At 53.4% G+C, this 17,028-nt stretch overlaps 3 protein-coding genes across 3 annotated transcripts; all 3 read left to right on the top strand.

Moving 5' to 3' along the window:
- Positions 1 to 2,654: 2,654 nt before the first annotated feature.
- manA-0 (putative mannan endo-1,4-beta-mannosidase A) lies at positions 2,655 to 3,870 on the top strand (the record flags this gene model as incomplete). The annotated part of the gene is made up of 3 exons (XM_036646706.1): positions 2,655 to 2,838; positions 2,906 to 3,270; positions 3,331 to 3,870. The coding sequence occupies 3 exons, from the start codon at positions 2,655 to 2,657 to the stop codon at positions 3,868 to 3,870; spliced, it is 1,089 nt and encodes a 362-aa protein (XP_036488916.1).
- Positions 3,871 to 5,073: 1,203 nt separating this feature from the next.
- CGCS363_v014856 (uncharacterized protein) lies at positions 5,074 to 6,975 on the top strand (the record flags this gene model as incomplete). Its single annotated transcript, XM_036646705.1, has 1 exon — positions 5,074 to 6,975. The coding sequence occupies one exon, from the start codon at positions 5,074 to 5,076 to the stop codon at positions 6,973 to 6,975; it is 1,902 nt and encodes a 633-aa protein (XP_036488812.1).
- Positions 6,976 to 12,472: 5,497 nt separating this feature from the next.
- Positions 12,473 to 13,517, top strand: CGCS363_v014855 (uncharacterized protein; the record flags this gene model as incomplete). Its single annotated transcript, XM_036646704.1, has 2 exons — positions 12,473 to 12,538; positions 13,032 to 13,517. The coding sequence occupies 2 exons, from the start codon at positions 12,473 to 12,475 to the stop codon at positions 13,515 to 13,517; spliced, it is 552 nt and encodes a 183-aa protein (XP_036488811.1).
- Positions 13,518 to 17,028: the final 3,511 nt, after the last annotated feature.

Raw genomic sequence — 17,028 nt, 5'->3', positions numbered from 1 at the left:
TGTCTATAGTAACGTTAATAAAGCAAAATTTCATTTTGATCCCTATTGCCTTATCGAGGCTACGACGCTTTTCTTTTGCTTCCTCTCACGAGGCTTTCATAAACTTTTAGCGAGTAAGTTACACAGAACACAGTCAGCGCTAGCAGGTGCTCCACTGTAAGCAAGAGGGGCGCAACCAGACAAACAATACACATCTATTGCAGCATTATATTAGTGTATTCTTCTGATTCTGTGAAAACAATTCATTCACGCTTCACAGTTGCTTCAATGAAATGGATGGAGTTGTCGCTGCGCCGCTTGCGAAATCGTTCCGACCTGCTCAGCATGAGCCCCTTGCTGTACTTTCGTGGCTTGCGTTAATACGAGTAACTCATCGGACACCGGGCATAACGCTGCAGGGGAGACCACTTTTCTAGGGACGCGAAGAGTATCCGGATGACCGTGTAACGAAACATTAACGGGGGAGCTCACTGTCACTAGGTAGACTACATGACGGGCCAGTCATCCACACAATACGTCTGCCCGGATTCTTTAAGCTTTGTCATCATTTTCTAATTGTCTCCGTCCAGAACTGGTCTAATGTCATCAATCCACATCTGGTACCAAACAGCCCATACTCACTCAAGTGATCTCGAAGTTCGTAGGCTTGCTTTTAGCAAGCCCGTGACTTGAGAACACAATGACATTACTCCATTCAGAAGGTGTATTCACAGCTGAGTTCTGGGTTAGTCGGTGTCCACACTCATGTTATTGTCGCTACGTACATCCAATATTCGTGTGCATTCAGGCCTTCTTTGCTGGTGCCGTGCTTGCAATTACCTCAGAAACGTTAGTGCTAACATTCATTCAGGTACGTTGAGCCTTACCAGCTTCCCACGCGTTGATCGTCTGCCCCTGAACAGTGAACTGTGGGTTGCAGACACTAACGATTGTCAGTGTGTCTGTGATAGGGCGCCAAGGGACAGCCATTTACACTGCATACCTTCCAAAGGTACCGCATAAGTAGTTGGTCCACTTGACTTTGAAATCACCCAGCTGGCCGTCGTGGCCAGAAAGTTCTTGGCCGACGGAGCAAGGCGCCGAGTCTTTGCGAGACAACGTCACATCCGGGTTGTATCGGGAGTGATCGGAGTTTGTGATCTTCACTATGTGTCAGTTTCTTCCCTTCCGATCTGTATGAGGGAGCTTTAGACGAACGAGAAGATTACAAGTCGCCTTGTTCACGGGTCCTGGAAGAACGCCCACGGTTGGTCCTCCGAGACCGACCGAGACCCCGGTGTGGACTTCAAGCCAAGCAGAATTAGCTCGCTGCACAATGTTCACAGAAACCCCGTTGTTTCCCTCGAGTGTGGCTGCAGGGAATGCTCCTGTGCCCAAAGGCAGAGTCCAAAAGAGAAAGTTGGCATGCATGTTAAAAGGCAGGATGGGAATGATATGAGATGAATTGGAATAAGACTGGTTTGGCTTATTTAGTTCTACATCGTGATGTGCAATTGAGCTTTAATAGCCCATGAGAATGGGAGTTCATTGAAGCTGACTCCAATCTCAATGTCGATATGTCTACACAGTCCGGCACCTGCTGTATACACGAAACTTCAAATTTCTGCCTGAAGCTTGAACGTCGTCTTGACGGGCTGCCCGAATGGTCGATGAAATGCACGAGACAAAAGGGGTAGTTGATGGGCATGTTTGTACCCCTGGTTTTTACACTTCGCAATGGCAGCGGAGAATACTGCTGTGTGTGCTTAGATCGTGGCTGTTCCATAGTTTCTTACAAATCCTCATGTTGTTTCTCGTCCTGTGATCGTCAACGTCTTCCTTATCTGAAGCACACATCCCCTGGTCGCTGAGTCCGGAAGGTCCGGCATGCCCAGTGACAGCTCATGAGCTTCCCTTCATGCCAATGACCGCCCATGCTTAAACGGTCTTACTAGCTCATTTGGCTGGGAAGGGCTTCAAAAGTCCAGACCACTCATGTAAGGATGCATGCATTGTTACCCCAACGTGGGGCAGGCAACAGTTGATCGCCAGACAGGGGAGTATCAATATGACTCGTAGCATCGCGCCAATGTTGCACGGCTCCCTACAGCAGTTGAGCATCGTATTCGTCGCCACAAAAAGGCCGAACTGATCCCATGTGAAGCACCGGTCTTATACATTGCCGACAATTGTGGTGTGCAGGCCTCCTATCCCATCGGCTACCACGACATGCCAGAAACCCTCCCCAAGGCAGAGTAAGGCCAAGCACCTTACGCCGAGAAACACGAAATACTTTCAAATTACATCCGAATGCTCTGAATGCAGGTTGAGATATGACCATATTGTGGGTAGATTGTTCTGGCGTTTGGTAGCAGCCGATGAGACATTCCCTGCTAGTTTGAAGCCAACCCTGTTGGCAGACTCAGCTGCCGCTTTCGGCCAGGAGATGGTTCATCGAGCGGGACTACATAATTCCATTTCGCAGAAGCTACAGAAATCTCTCATTCTGTTAGCAGTGTGCGACTAATAGATCCAGAACCTTACTTTGTGGTCCTCGAGTATCATGATATTTAAAAGTTAACTATTGACTCCTTTTGTTCAGATTCCCGGGTTGCCCTGGCTTCACAATCGTATTGAGCCTCACCACCCGTCTGCTCTCGTACATGTATCTTACCATGAAGCTATACAGCTTCTTTGCCACCTTGCTTGGCCTATCTTTCTCTGCGACTTGCCAGGCAGCCAAGTCATTTTCGGCTTCGAACCTCTACTATGCTGCTGGCTTAAACACCCAGCAGCAGACCTTCCTGTTTGAAGGTCTCCAGAGCGCCGGCATCAAGGTTCTGCGCGTGTGGCTCGACGGTAGATGTCCCTTGTGATTCTTCAGAGTTCCAGGTATTTTTGCTAACTACCTTACCCATCGACACAGGCCAATCCGAAAGCCAGAAGGGCAGCAACATTGACACTTTCAACCCTCTCCAAGGGGACAGTCCTGACGCCTGGGACGAAACAGTGCTCAACCGACTTGACAGCTTCATGAACCGCGCCCATGGCTATGGCATCAAACTTCTCATCTCTATCCACAGCTACAACGCGCTCGAAGGAAACCGTGACTTCTATGGAAAGTGGTATGGCACCGGCGACTTTTACACCAACAACGATGCCATGGCCTACTTCAAAACCCGTATCGCACGCGTCCTTGGGCATGTCAACCCTAACAACGGCAAGACATGGGCGCAGAGCTCTGAGTATATCTTTGCCTTTGAGGCACAGAATGAGGCCATGCATCCTCAGGTGAACATAGATCTGATCATCGCCAGAGTACTTGACTTAACTGACTCTCTTCCACCACAGGGCAATCCAGCAGCTTTGGCCTCGTGGCAGTGCACTATGGCCCAGTCGATCAAGGACAACCTCAGCGGGAACTCCGATATCTTAGTTACAACCGGAGGCGGTGCCTATGTCGACAATTCTCTTTTGGATCCCTACTTCAGCTGTGCCGCTCTTGACGTCCTTGCCATCCACGCATACGGTATCGACGATTTCGCCACGTCAAAGCTTCGACCGTACGTCACTAAGGCCCAGAATGCCGGAAAGAAGCTCATCATGCAAGAATGGGGCGCTTGCTACACGAATGCTCCCAACCACGATTGCAACGGTGGAAGTCCGCTCGGCACTAGTGCCAGAGACTCGAACATTCGCAGCTGGGCCGCCAGTATTGACGCTGCAGGGATCCCGTGGTTCTACTGGCAAATCCTTCCTAATGCCGACCCCCACCAGGGTTGGGATTACGAGGTGGGAATCAACGATGTGAATTGGGATGCAGTCAAGACAGCTGGGCTTGCCGCTGGTCAGGCTGAGTCTGCCTTTGACTTTGATCGCTATCTGTTGTAGGAAACCAATTTTATGGGGCGGCTTGAGGCAGCGAACACCGCAACCTGGAATTGCAAGGGAATGTTCATGGAATGGGACATGCGACAAGCTGAAAGACGCAATCATCCCTGGTGTGATCCCTGCGTAGAAAGGCTGTCCGGGGTGTGTCACACTAGGGCAATCTAGAGCAGGCAGCAATTTTACACTTGTAGGGTTGGATTCGGTTTCTGTGACTCCACAACTCAGCCCACAACCTCAGCTTCTTATTGCGTAACTTTCGCAGCTTCACCCACAGCAACGAGGCAATGTCCTCGTCAGCTTCAATCGCCCTGATGGTCTAGCGGTATGATTCTCCCTTAGGGATTTGCCTTACTCGTAATCCACATTTGGGAGAGGTCCCAGGTTCGATCCCTGGTTAGGGCCCTGCACTTTTGCAGATATCTGTATCCATTTTTGCTGGTGTTGAACATCAACCAGCTGCTGTTTCACATCACGCCTTCAAGCAACTGACCGCCGAACGGGGTGGAAACACAACCGGCATCATGAACTTGGCGAGCTTTTTACTTTTGGGTGGCAGACTTCTGTGGCTATTGTAAGCAGCCACTGTCGTGCAATAGCAGATAAATGCATATGTGACCTGACGATGACGATCTCTCCCGAGCATTGGCTGAAGTTGAGCCTTAACTTCTCGGCGTAAGCCTTGACGATCCGAAGGCATCAAATCACCAGACCCAGCTTGAACACCGCTCCAACTCAGATCGCCGCCGCGCCGACCGTCAGATCTGCAGTGTTACAACTCAATTTCTCAAATGAAGCAAAGGCATCTGACGCGGTGGCTAACGGATGGCGAAACAAAGGCATTGTGGCTGGCCCTAGGGGCTGGCCAGCTAACCGCACCACGTTATGCTTGTTCGCACCTCATGGCAAAGTCTTGTCCAATTACAACAGATAGCGGGCGGCCCGTTGCACTAAATCTCAGCCCAACGACGATCCTGCCCGCTCGAGTGCGAGAAGGATCAGAAGGCAGCAAAATTAGTGACAGAGCTTGCAGGGGATTGGAAGCGCTTGGCTGAGCCGTTTCCGTGTCCGTGTCCGTGTTGGGGGCTGGATCACACAAAACCGCTGCATCCCTTCGGACGTGAGAGTGCTCGCGTGCTCAAAGTTTTCGGGTTCAAATTTTTGAAGCATTCAAAGCTTGGGGGAATTCATGATATTTTTCTCATCATGACTTCCAGGGTCGAGTACAGTTCTCTTCGAAGAGACAACTCCGACGAAGACCGGAACTCGGCCGAGAAGCCTTCTGCAGCATCGTCAAGCGGCCCGCCTCAACACGATGGGCAGCACCCGTACCCGTACACAGGCTCAACAGCAGACCGCATGTTTTCATTCAAGGATTTCAAGTTCTTGAAGATCTACATTGTCTGCATCTCGGTTTATGTCGCCGCTGCCATTGCAGCCGTGGTTTGGACTTACCAGGGCCCCGAGGTCAACGGCGGATACACCCGAAGTCGAGTCTTCCGGACACCGGACGAGTTGAAGGTCAATCAGCTCTACTCCGGCTTGGCCCTCTCCGCGCTACTCGCCCCGGCAGGCATGCTGGTTCAATGGATCATGCACGACTTCCGGCATCTGCGCCTTTTCGCACTTACAGCTCAGAGGCCCGTTTCTCTAGCTGACCTCGACAAGATCGGGGACGACTCGAGCGCGTGGACTTTGAGAATTCTGGGAAAGTACTCGTGGTGGTATGCGGTGATGCAAGCTGCGCTCATCGTCATCCGAACCAGCATCGTTCCTGTCGGCACCCTAATGCTCACCACCGGGGTTTTCGTTGAGAACAGACCCGGATTCGACGTTGTTGGGTTGCCGATCCTACCCTCCGACGACTCGAGCGTACGACGACTTGCCAATGCGATGGGGTGGGATGGGAACGGGACATTCTCTCAAACACTAAACGACAACGACAATTTCTTGGCCCAAACCGTGTACACCTTTGTTGGGAATATTGTCAGCCAGAGCGCGCTAGTCGACGTTTTCTCTGGTGTTATCGGCCCCATCCCCACGCATAATCTCACCTTCAACTCCAATACAACCTACAACGGACTTCTGTTGTACCACTGGGACGCCAACTGCGAGGCCGCCCTCGATGTGCCATACACGACGTCTTTGAATGGCTCAAACGCAACATACACCTTTACGATGCCAGACTCAAGTACGCAGTCCATCAACGTAAGTGTCCAGAAGAGAGAGTCTCAGTCTCTGAGGCTCTGGAACAGCAGGGCAAATACCTCCATCAACGGGGTACCGATCAGCGGTACAACATACTTCATATCAGCTGGCCCTTCATCAGCTCTCAACAGCAAGGCCCTTACGGAAAGCAACGACACTAGCCTGACGCAGACGAAAGAGGGTCATTGGATTTCTCGGTCCAGATGCACACCGGAGTTCCGATGGGAGGTTGGTTCGTGTATGTTCAACGGCACGCTCATGACGAACTGCGAGGGCAAACCCAACACTAACACAACGGCCCTGGACACCGACGCGCTCGACAAACTCGCAGATTACATGACGGCCATACCGTGGTGGATTTCAAACGAGCAGCTTCAAATCATTGACAAGACGCTCGATACGCTGTACGCCATTCCTACAGCGCAGGACTGGGGTCACTTCTTTGGCAACATCGCTCAATCAATTGCTGCCATCTCAACAGCAGGATACTTTGGCACAGCAACGGTGCCGGTGGTGACTGCTGTCTCGGAAGATGTCTACATCATGCGGACAATAGTCTTGTGGGTCGTGTTGGCTATGCTGTCTGCTGTCCTCATCTTCAGCTGCTTGGATATCTACCGGAGCAAGTCTCGAGGCTTGCCATTTCGTGCTGCAACTTTCTTGGCAATCGCGAATGCTGTTAGGGGGCCGTGGTGGGATCAAGAGCTGCACGGGAGTTGCGCTGCGCCCGAGGTGGCGATGCAGAAGCGGAGCTCATCATCTGTCAGATTCGGTGTTGATGTGAATAATCCGTATCATATCGGTCTATTGCCGAGTGTTTTGCCCATTCAAAGGGGGACGCCATACTTTGGTGTCAGAAACAGCAGAGAAGATGGGGGCGAAGCGGGGTCTGTGTGGTGACGAACAGTCTTCTACCATAGGCTTGAATTCAGTAATTCGACGTTTGAAAACTCGGTATTTACAATCAATTAGCGCAGAATCGGTCTTTGACCGTTGTTGAGGTTCGAAATTCGGCGTTTGTAGGTGTGGCGTGTAGACTTTGGTGTTTCCCTACGCCAGCATCGTCACGCCTTAATCTTGCGCCCTTGGAGTGCGCCCTAGAACATTACTCCGACGGATGGATTCGTGCGACTCATTGGTGAGATGACAACTGATCTGGTGGCTTGATTCATAAGATGATGTCATCAAGTGGCATTCACCTTTGCAGCCAGCATCACACTCCATAGCACGAACGCAAACCATAGGCGTGGGAGGTTTGGTTCTGTGGAACGTAAGTTAGAATAAGCTCTTGGACCCGAGCCTTAGTCCATCCGCGTTCTACCGCACTGCGCCTTAGGGGTATTCGAGCGTGCATTTTCCAATTCGAGTAGTAGTATTTAAATCGAAATGTCCCCGACAGAATAGATTGAGGCTCTTCAAATCTGTTCAGCAATCACCATTACCTACCTGTGTGCTGTAAACACCTTCGTCTACCAAAACCTCAAAATGCCTACAGCCATTGTGACTGGTGCCACAGGCATGTGTTGCCCGGTTTATCCTTCATGTGCGATAGCAACTGACCCTGAAGTTAGGCATCCTCGGTCGTGAGATCGTTAAGGAGCTCAGCAGCAATCCAGAAGAATGGTCGAAGATCTATGCCCTCTCCCGGTCAAAGAAGGAAGACTTCCCCCAGAATGTCGTCCAAAGCCACCTGGACCTATGCGCCACCCCTGAAGAGATGGCGAGAGAGCTTCAAGGGGTCGAAGCTGATTACGTTTTCTTTGCCGCCTACTTGGAGCAAGATACCGAGGCCAAAGCCAGCAAAGTCAATGGTGAGTTTGACTAACCCCTTAATGAACCCAAGCACTCATCAAACGCAGGCGATATGCTGGATGCGTTCTTCAAGGCCTTGGTTTTGAACAACAGCGCTTCCAAGATCAAGCGCATCATTCTCGTCTGTGGAGCAAAGCAGTACGGCGTCCAGCATGGCCGGGTTAAGATCCCGATGCAAGAAACGGATCCATGGTATGAGCCGAACATGTAGCCATCACCGTCTTGGCACTAACTTCTCAACCCAGGCTTCCCGAGGACGCCCCGTTCGCACCAAACTTCTACTACCGCCAGCAGCGCATCCTTCACGCCTTCTGCGCCGCCCACCCGGGCATCTCCTGGGTTGTAACTTACCCAAACGAGGTGATCGGCTTCGCCAAGGGCAACTTCATGAACTTCGGCACCGCCGTCGCCATCTACGCCGCGGTCCAGCGCGAGCTTGGCAGCAACGAGCTCGTCTTCCCCGGCGCCGAGGACTTCTACACCAGGATCACAATGTTCTCAGACGCCCGCCTCCACGGCCAGTTCTGCCGCTGGGCCGCGCTCGCCCCTGAAGCAGCCAACCTCTCCTTCAACGTCGTCAACGGCGATGCGGCCTCTTGGCAAGACCTCTGGCCGCGCGTCGCCCGCTACTTCAGCCTCCACGTCCCGGCAGACCAGTTTACGCGTCCGGCTCCGACAGCGTCGGAGCGCAAGCTCGCCGCGCACACGCCGTTCTCCCTCTCCGCGGAGGCGATCGGCGTGGCGACGAGCAGTGCCAGTGGCGAGCAGAAGCAAGAACAGTCGCACATCCGGCAGAGGATCGACCTGGTGGAATGGAGCAGGAGCGGCGAGGTCCAGGAGGCGTGGAGGCGGCTGGCCGCGCGGGAAGGCCTCGACGGGGACGCGCTCGACAGGGCATCGTGGGCCTTTGCCGGGTTCGCGTGGGGACGGGACTACGATGTCGTGCTGAGCATGAGCAGGGCGCGTCAGCTGGGGTGGACGGGCTACGTGGACTCTTGGGACGGGTTTGAGACGGTGTTCCGGGGACTGGCGGATGCAAAGGTCATTCCGAAGCAGAAGTGGTGAAGTCGCAACGGCCGAAATAGCTGTCACGTCCATAGTGGTATTAGATGACCCGGTGACCTTTTCGACATGTACCGTAGCATTGCGAAGGAAGTAAGCATGTCGATTGTCATTCCTCTTCCCCTTTCACTGCATTTCTCCAGAGCCACGTACGCGTCGTTTGAGTACTGCACAGACACACACCTTCCTACCCTTCTTCACGCTTAGAGAGAGACAGAGAGGGTCGAAGGAGGATCCGGTCTCCATTGAACAATCCATCGAACCCATCATGGTGCGTCGGAAGCTAGGCCGGCAGTTGTCAGCATCAGGCTACTTTGTCGGCTAAGCAATCAATTCGAAGGAGTCGAGCACGGCATTAAGGCTTAAGCTTCCGCGCTCGCTTGTTAGCGGGTTCCATCGCGAAGTCCGTTTTATCAAAACAAAAGAAGCACTGCAGCAGTAGTGCAGAAAATACAATCGGGCATCACCGGATAAACTCCATGTCCCCAAATCCACCTTATTCTTCTGGGTGTTGCATCGTCGACGTTGCGAGTCGAGGGAATAAGGGTACCTTAGCCAGGGGGGCAAAAGCAAAAGCAGAAGCTCAATCGGAACAAGGGCACGGAGCTGGGTCCGGTTGTAGGTAACGGTAGCACGGAGAGTGGGATGAGCAGAATCCCGTCAACTGACCGCACTCAATCCGAAACCGAAATCTCCTATTCCTAGCCATTGTGGCCCGAGTTCGAGCTCTGTGTCGTGCACCAGCTTTTGATCAATGCCACATTGTGCCTGGCGAAACACCAAGAAGCGCCACGATGTTCACACGCAAGGGCAGGGCAAGGGCGCGTCTAGCTCGCTTACAAGGTGACATTGATCGAACCGTTCAGCCGCTAGAGTTATGCGCGCGGGCTGTGTTGCGCTGTTTGACATGGCTTCCTCTGCCCTACAGACCAGGTGTACGAGTCGGTCACCTTGTTTGCCCAGGTTCGCGTTGTCCGATTCATGGCCTTTTCGATCAGCCTAGGCCCTTTTCTGCACCCTGGATACGGCTGGATATGGGATGGTAAAACGTCTCCGGGGATAAAATCGCAATATTTGCCGCATGCTATCATAGCTCGCTGATTCTATGATAGCAGAACGGACGAGTGATAGGCGGCCAGGCCAGGCACGTTGGTCTGAAGTTCGGGACACATTGCCCTTCAGGCAACGATATTCCCACTTCGGGCCAGAGTCCACATTTTACCTCGTCCGTCCCGTGGATTGCCCTTGGTTATCCCGTCGAATAGGATATGGGCAGGCGGACGGTAAAATCGCTCACTGGATCTGTCCGTCCGCTGTGCTGTGCTGGCCGAGTCGACAACAACAACAACACGCAATATGGTCGTGGCAGCCTGTGGCCCGCGTGGCTATATGCACTCACCCATGATCTTATGCCATCGAAACAGTCTGATGCTGCTGACAGGGAGGCTGACGGGCGTGACAGGCCTGGCTCTGAGCCTCTCGGCTTTGCCAGACAACGGTGCCAGATAGAAGGAAGCTGAAAGAGAAACAATCTATCATAAGAAAAGGTTGAGGGAAAGCTGAAGGTTTGAGGGACGGGCGTAAACTCTCGCCGAATATCGATCGAGACGGAAATATCTATTTCGGCGCAAGGGCGCGATGGGAATGGAGTCAACTCCACCAACGATGAGCTTATACGAGGAAAATGTGAAAATGTGATTTGACGCGCCGCTCGCATGTGCTTGTACATTTGTTTTGGTGTCGGTGCAGCTGTCTGTCAGTAGAAATGATAGACGCTGATCGCCGCATCAGCTCGTATCGAAAGCCGAGGCAGCGGCTTCGAAAGATGCGTCCTGAAGCGCGGCCGTCCAATCGGCGTCAAACGGTTGAAATGACAGTTCCTCATTTTTTCGCGCGCTCATCTCAAATTTCATTACATGAGAGACGCCTACCGAGTCCTTGGGAAGCGCCCTTTCATCACGTCAAAGTCGCACTAAGCGGGATGCGAAACAGCGCGACCGCGACAAACCTCACCATTGATTGATGAAGCATCAAAGAAGTCGAGCCAAGCGCGCCGCATGGGAATCAGAAACAGGCGCACAGAAATGAAAAACACACAAAAAAAAAAAAAAGGAGGAGGAAACTTGGGGGCCGTTTCTGCCCAAGGGCTCCAGATGGCAGCTTAAAAGGTTCAACTCAAAATATTCGCAAATGCAGCCCTGAGGGGCTGGCCGCTAAGGTCGGAATCGCCATAGCACTCACATTGGACCCTGAAGCCAAATAGAAAGATGCAACCGTTGATCCATTGATATTGGTGAAAATAAAGAAAGGCGGCCGATGGAGGTGAAATTCGTACGAGAATAGAGTAGGCTCGTGTTTCTGAAACGCAGTCAATTTGTTCTAGAATCCTATTAATAGCGGCCGCATCCTTGAAGAGCCCTCTAAGCTTTGAGGCACCCTTTGAGCTTTGAGCGCGGCCCCGGAGAGTCCTTGTGAGGTCCCCTGGACAGCCCTGTTTGATGGGAAATGGGGAAGAGGAAGAATCCAATGCGAGATGGGCAAACTTCAAAGCAAAGAAGGATCCCTGGGTTTCTCCGTGGGAGTTGAGTCCCGTCACTTCGGCAGCCAGCAGGCAAAAGCCCAGAGCTGCCGGAGCCTGGTCCTTTCCGATGCTCCTCTTCTCGACTCTGTGGCCAGTAGCAAGTCAGGCAAACGGGCAGAGAACCATGGACAGGCCCGGTGCAGAAGACGGCGGAGACAGCGAACAGGTCCCCCAATTAAGGTGTTCTTAGTCATTATGCGACTCTGCGCTGCGCAGATGCCATGCAGTCGAGTCTGGGCAACGCTGCATCATGACACGCTGGGCCGTGGCCCAGGCTGGGCTTCTAGAACCGGAATTGTATGACAGGGCTTCCAGGCCTCTGGCCATCCGCCATCGTGTGTAGCATCAGATGCTGCTGCGCGTGCGTCCGCAGCAGGCAGCCCGCCCAGCAAAAGAACCGCAAAGGCCGCAAAGGCCCAGAGGGTTCCAGCAAGGATACATCTGGTTGCTTCTGGAGCACTGGTCAGTCTCTGGTACACTGGCTCGCCCCCTCCAACCCTTCGCGGTCCTTTGTCCCTTGCCCATTTTACTCCACACGGACAAGCAGCCAGCAGAAGGAAAGAGACTGGCCCAGCGGAAAGCCAGAGCCCCGGCCGGCTGCCAGAGTGCTGCTGCAAGAAAAACAGACAGAGAGAGCCACAGTTTGGGCCGAACCCACAGGCCAGGGACCGCTTGACTGGAGATACCCACAGTCCACGGTCCAGCCAGACGCCCGTCCAGGGCGAGCCAGACGCCGTGGGCCCCTCTCCAAATCTCTCTCTCCCAGCCATGGCGAGTTCCCCCCCGGAGCCGTGGGAGCATTGGCGGCGAGGAGAGGATGCGCATGGCCCAGGGCAAGGCATGTAGGTACTGCGGTAAGGCCAGGTATGGGTAGAACTGGGGGACTCTACTCTGTAGAGAAAGTAGGTACATCTGCTGCTGCTGCTGCTGCTGGATCCATACATGCCGCATGGGATGGAGTACCTATGGTGCTATGTATGGATGTGGTATATGGAGGGTACGGATACCGTATGTAAATGAATGAAGGTGGATGGATGCCGTCTGGTGTAACTCGCCCGGTCTGGTTCGTTGTCCCGTGGATGCCGTGCCGTAAGATGATAAAGACCCTTTGAAATCCCCTCCAGCCTCCTTTCTCCCCCCCGTTAGACTTTTTGTGCATCTGCCTCGTCTTGGACAAAAGTTGCTGCAATTCTCACTTGTGTCTTCTTCTCTTTTTTCCTTTCTCTCTCGTACCTTCCCACCCCAAAAGTAACAGGTTCCCCCCAATTTGCTTTGAGGCCACTTCCGTCACCGTCCGCCATCTTCAGACGATTCCCTCAGCTACCCGACATCATCGGACTTCCAGACAAAGACATCCAACCGACGCATCAATTAGTACCTGCAAGAAGTCTCTAGAAGATTACAAACCGTCGACACAAATCAACAACAGCAGCGCATTATCATCAACAACAACAGCAAAGCAAACCCCCACTGCTACTCCACCGGAACAACACTCGCATAGTCTGGAGTCACCATCATCCAGGCACACAAACAAATAGCAGCCTCGACGACAAGTAGGAACCTCGACCACACGTCTACGTCCCCCGTCTCCGTCTTCGTCTTCCTCCGCAACATCGACGACATCCCATCGTCGATAGCCTCACTCTCTCCCGACTACACCCGCAACACCGCAACCACGGCTTCTCCAGCGATCGCCACCATGGGTTCCCCGAGTGGAGCCCTCCGCCCCCGAGCATCGTCAAACTTCATGGGCATCTCAGCAACAGGATTCCCGCCATCAATGACGCCTCAGGAAAAGCACCTCTTCTCCGACCGCGTCAACTCGGCGACAACCCGCCTCTCCAGCACAATGGCCGCCAGCGAAACCGACACCGGCTACATGTTCGTCGTCTACTTCCACAAGAACACCGCCGCCGACGCCCTCTCCCTGCTACAGGCCGCTGACATCCGAGTCAGGGGCCACCCGATCCAGTTTTCCTGGCACTGAACTCTGCTGGCTTTCTGCTGCTGATCCTCAGTCAGTGTGCCTGATCGATGGGATGGATGCGCGCGTCCAGTCACTGATGTGCGTTTCTACCATCATGCAAAGTGGTCTGGTCTGGTCTGGCCAGGCCCGGTCCGTTCTGCCAGCAGCCCCAGCTCTGCGTCTGGCTGGAACAGACCGAGGGTTGATCCTTTCTTCTTCCATCTTCCTCTACAGCTGCTTCTTTTCTTTTCTTTGCTTTTTCTTTACCGATACCCAAACTACTGTTAGCACCACAATTCATCACTACACCATTTTTTTATCATCCATCATCCGCCCGGCATCACCCAGAACCACAACCACTAGCACACAGTCACCTTTGCATACATACATACACTTCCACATCCGAAGAAGAGGCGAGGACATGCGGGAGGATTAGGAGGGAGACAAGAGTCATTGGTCCATGTTCCCCCATCATTCCCATCTCCAACCATGATCCATCCAATTCCCATGCCCTCTCCCTAGGCTTCTCCAAGGCTCTAGGCTCGTCCTCCAATTCCCGCCCGACCGCCCCGGGAGCGAATCCTTCAGCGATCCATCGTCCCTCCCACCCCCTACCCCCCCTCGGCGATCTGCAAGTCTAGGCCACCCTAGGCCACCCCCGTCCTCCAGGGCAAATCGCAAATCATCCATCGGGGGGCCCCCTCCACCCTATCTCCATCATCTCACCTTATCTCATCAAGAATCACGCAAAGGAAATTCAAAAAAGTACTTGTATATCTCTATCACTTTTTTATTTCATACCGTCTTTGGACACCCCTCCCCGTTTACCCACACAAGGGCACACTTCGCTTCGCGTTCGCGACCGCACTCGATAATGTTGCAGATGGAACCGCATCTTATTGCAGTTCTTCCTGCACATCCGACTGCCCACTCTTTCTGCTTCCCCGGGTGGACCGGCCGCCCTCGGCCGGCAGTAGCCCATGTGTCGAAAGGGGTGTGTGTCTGTTGTGACTGAGTGTGTGTGTGTGTGGGTTCAATCTGGCCTGTCCATTGTGTTTCCTTCCCATGGCGAACCGGAACGCCGTTTGTCACGCCGTCTGTCCTGTGCATTACGCCCAGTGTAGTGTATAGGCAGCGGCAAGGCAGAATCTGTCACAGCAGCAGAGACGGTCAAGAGGAGCCAAAGGAAAATTCTGAGATGAGGTGAGGTGAGGTGACGCGGAGCAGGATGGACGTTACGCGGCCGGGCTTTCGTCACCACCAGGACCAGGTTATCTGGTTTCTCCCTCAGGTCTGGCCGTCCATCCACCGCAGTCTACCGTCCGCCTGCTGCAACCTCTTGCAAGGGGTTCCAGTGCGAGTGGAATTGTGGATTGCGGGTTTGCGGATTGCAGCATGGCACGAACGGGTGTGCACATTTTTTACCTCTGGGTTATTTCGTTCTCACGTCTCCCTCGCGCTGGATCAGGGTCACATTCGTTCGGCAATCGGACGGCCAGTGTGGGACGCCGCCGTTCATCATTCAAATTGCACCACCGCCGCCGCCGCACTTCGGGAGCGAACCACAACTGGGGACCACCTTAGATGAGACGCGCCAACGCAATCATCACCGATGCGAAATTCAACCCAACTGGCAGCCGAAACCTGGTCTGATGGGGGGGGCCTTTTTCGAGACGGGAACGGGAATGCGGATGGATACGCGGGAATTGGATTGGACATACTACGGAAGAGTGGAACGGTAATTGGGAAGAATTCGACCCTCGCTGCAATCGGGAAATCCAAAAGGTTCGTGCACATCGCAATCATTTCCCCATCACCCTGATTTTACTTTTTGCCCTTTTGTTTGGCCTTGTCCAGACGGTTCCAACGGGTTCTGGCCAGTGTCAGTGTCAACACCCTCTTGGTTGGTCCTCGCAAGGATCTTTTCTCACTGGCAAAAATGTCCAAGCGGAGTTGCCTGGAGCGAGGGCGAACAGCCACACGCTACCAATGACACTTTGTCCTTGCATACAAACATCGGCTGACAGGAGTTCCAGACCAAGTTCGATTTTGATTACCGGCCCGACGTGGGGGAGCATGAGGAGGGGACCGGGGTTTGGTCCAAGGCAACTTTGTGTGGCGGGAATACACCAGGAAGACCAGAAAAAAAAAGAACAACCCCAATCATTCCCCGCGCGAGTGAAAGGGAACCCTGAGCCAAGATGGATGGGCCAAGAGCAACGCAAAGCAAAGCAACACCGCATCGCTATTTTCGCGCGTCATCCCCTATTGCGCGCCCACTGCCACAAAGCCTCCGACAAACTAGAGTTTCCGGAAGATTGTCTTTTGGAGTAAACACTCTCTTGGCCCTCCCACCAAACATACCAACCCCGCTTCACCTGGACCCCCTTTCTTCGACCATCGCCCATTCACGCCTCCATCTCGAATTTACATCGGGCATCGGAGCAAGCACGCAGTCGCGTTCACCCTCCCGCCGCAGGGTCCTCAAGCAGCGGGCGGACTACACGCTGCGCGGGCTGTGTTACGCGGCAGCCTTACCTGTGTGCATCTTGGCGGGATGGAAGGGAGGAAAAAAGGACTTGTTGCTGTGTCACACGAAAGAAAGGCAGCGGGAAGTGACCAGTCACACAAAGGCTGTTGGTCACTTTTCGCTTGGCTTTTGTCATCAGATCATGTACGCGGGTTCAGCATTGCCAGGCGAGAATGCAAACCAAACCAAACAAATCATAAATCACAAAAAAACACAGAAGAAACTTTCACACACACACAAAGAATAAGGTCATCAGACCGCCGCTTCCTCATCCGTTGTTTCCGTGCGCCCCTCTCTCTGTAAACCTTTGGACAGAACAATGTGAAGCCATCACCACCATCAGAAAAGACCCATGAACCATGACAAACAAAACCGTTAATAACCAAAAAGCCCACCCCATTGTCCTATCCCATTTAATCTCCGTTTCGCCCAACTGGAATCCAGATGGACCGATTCCCACCCCCGAACGGTTGCTAAAACTGAAACAGGGGAAATTTTTACATTGCGCGGTCCCGAGGATCCGGGTTTGTCCTTTCTTTTCTACGCAGCGGGCGAGTGAAGTACATACTTCGTACAGCGCGAGCATAAGGGACGACGGATAACCGTTAAGCGGCGCCCCAATCATCAATGAATCCCTCGCGCGGGAACAGGCAGCCAGCGAACGGACGACGGCACGGACCCCTGGTGCTGGGTTGATTGCGTGTAATTCCCATCTACATGGATCCATGGACGGCAGCAGGCGAGAGTGACCCCCCCTCCCTTCTCCCCAGGGCCCTCCAGCTGCTGACACTAAACCCGGTGTTCCGCGTTCCGGATATCCCGCGGCAAATCCAATCCCCGTGTCCCGTGCTTTCCAGGCCTCAAGCGAAGTCCCGGCGTCGGCGATATTGGTTCTGCCGTTCGTTCCTGAGTTGGCGAGGTTAAACGGCGCGGGGCCCGAGGATCTCGGACTAGCCCCATTATCGCTCCGAGAATCAGACGGCGATGCATAAAGATGTAAGC

This window comes from Colletotrichum siamense, assembly GCF_013390195.1.
Source record: "Colletotrichum siamense strain Cg363 chromosome Unknown KSG_Cg363_contig10, whole genome shotgun sequence".
NCBI lineage: Eukaryota > Fungi > Ascomycota > Sordariomycetes > Glomerellales > Glomerellaceae > Colletotrichum > Colletotrichum siamense.
The sequence above is the reverse complement of the archived record's forward strand: the minus strand, read 5'-3'. Positions and strand labels throughout refer to the sequence as shown.